General features: G+C 43.5%; 1 protein-coding gene across 1 annotated transcript in view; it reads right to left on the bottom strand.

The window, feature by feature from the left end:
- Positions 1-1,286, bottom strand: part of engase (endo-beta-N-acetylglucosaminidase) — a 17,517-nt gene that overhangs the window by 4,656 nt on the left and 11,575 nt on the right. Inside the window, exon 10 of the mRNA XM_005747292.2 lies at positions 215-402. Coding sequence (XP_005747349.1) covers positions 215-402 — 188 coding nt within the window. The remainder of the gene's footprint in view (positions 1-214; positions 403-1,286) is intronic.

The following is a 1,286-nucleotide window of genomic DNA, read 5'->3' as shown; positions in this document are numbered from 1 at the left end:
TGCTAACGTTCTGAGGCGAGTTACGGCTTGTTGCAAGTTTTGTGAGGTGCTTTCGTGATATTTAATGGATCGGATTACATTTTTTATTTTTCTCCGATATCCGATCCAGTAATTTAGGTCAGTATCGGACCGATACCGATACGTAATATCGGATCGGTCCATCTCTAGTAGAAACTAAAACAAAATAAAGCCTCAATCAAACAAACCCACACACTTGGCACAAACTGGAGTGGTGTGGCTTGCAGGGATGAGTCCGTCGAGCAGCAGCGAACAACTTCCATTCCAGGCGTCCTTCGGGCAGCCAGAGCTTCTCAGCCACCCGAGGCCCCCTAGAGTCTGGTGGTAGTACAAAGGCTGAATCTCCTGGGCTGTCAGGTTGAACCAGCTGCTATTTGTCTCATGCTACATACAGAAAAAAAAAAAAGAGTAAAAAATACAAAATTACTCTGCACATTTTTAAACAATGTTAATAAACTAATAAAGCAAATAGTACACTTTAATAGGTTTGACAAGTAAACTTTTGAGTAACAGGTAAGCTTTCAGCTGCTTACAGCTTAACGATGACCTGTAAAACATTCCATGTTACAAACCTCTGTAAGCATGTTAAGGTTAAAGTTCATGACCATACAATTAGAATAAGACTGGCTTGTTGCAATGGTTGTAGGAAAAGTCCACTTCTCTCTGAACATGAGAAGACGGCAGCATGGTTTAGGTTTGCAAAGTTGTTGTGAGTGAACAAACCACAAGACTTGTGGAATAACGTCCTTTGGACACACAAGGGGAGGTGCCTGCACCACATGTGAAAACAAACACCTCATACCAACTAACGAGCAAGGTGGTGCAGAGATGACGGTTTAGGTTGGTTTTCAGAGGATGGGACCCGGACACCCTGCTGACCCTGAACTCCTCCGTACACCAAACTAGTCTAGAGTCAAATGTCCGGCCCTCTGGGCGATAACCGATCATCTTAAACACACAAAGTAAATCTACAACAGAATAACTTAAAGTGGTTCAAGACGTTAACAAGAAGTGTACTTTGTTTTTCACAGACTAATTCTGGAGTTTGTCTTCTTTAAATAAATAATTACACTGTTGATGATGTTTGTTTGTTTTTTAAATTATCACCTGATATGCAAAATTGTCTTTCCATCCATCCATCCATCTTCATCCGCTTTATCAGAGGCCGGGTCGCGGGGGCAGCAGCCTAAGCAAAGAGGCCCAGACCTCCCTCTCCCCAGCCACCTCCTCCAGCTTATCCGGGGGAACACCAAGGCGTTCCCAGGCCA

Source organism: Pundamilia nyererei, unplaced genomic scaffold (genome assembly GCF_000239375.1).
Source record: "Pundamilia nyererei isolate P.nyererei 1_Seehausen unplaced genomic scaffold, PunNye1.0 scaffold00193, whole genome shotgun sequence".
Taxonomy (NCBI): Eukaryota; Metazoa; Chordata; class Actinopteri; order Cichliformes; family Cichlidae; genus Pundamilia; species Pundamilia nyererei.
This window is presented reverse-complemented; position numbering and strand designations above follow the sequence as displayed.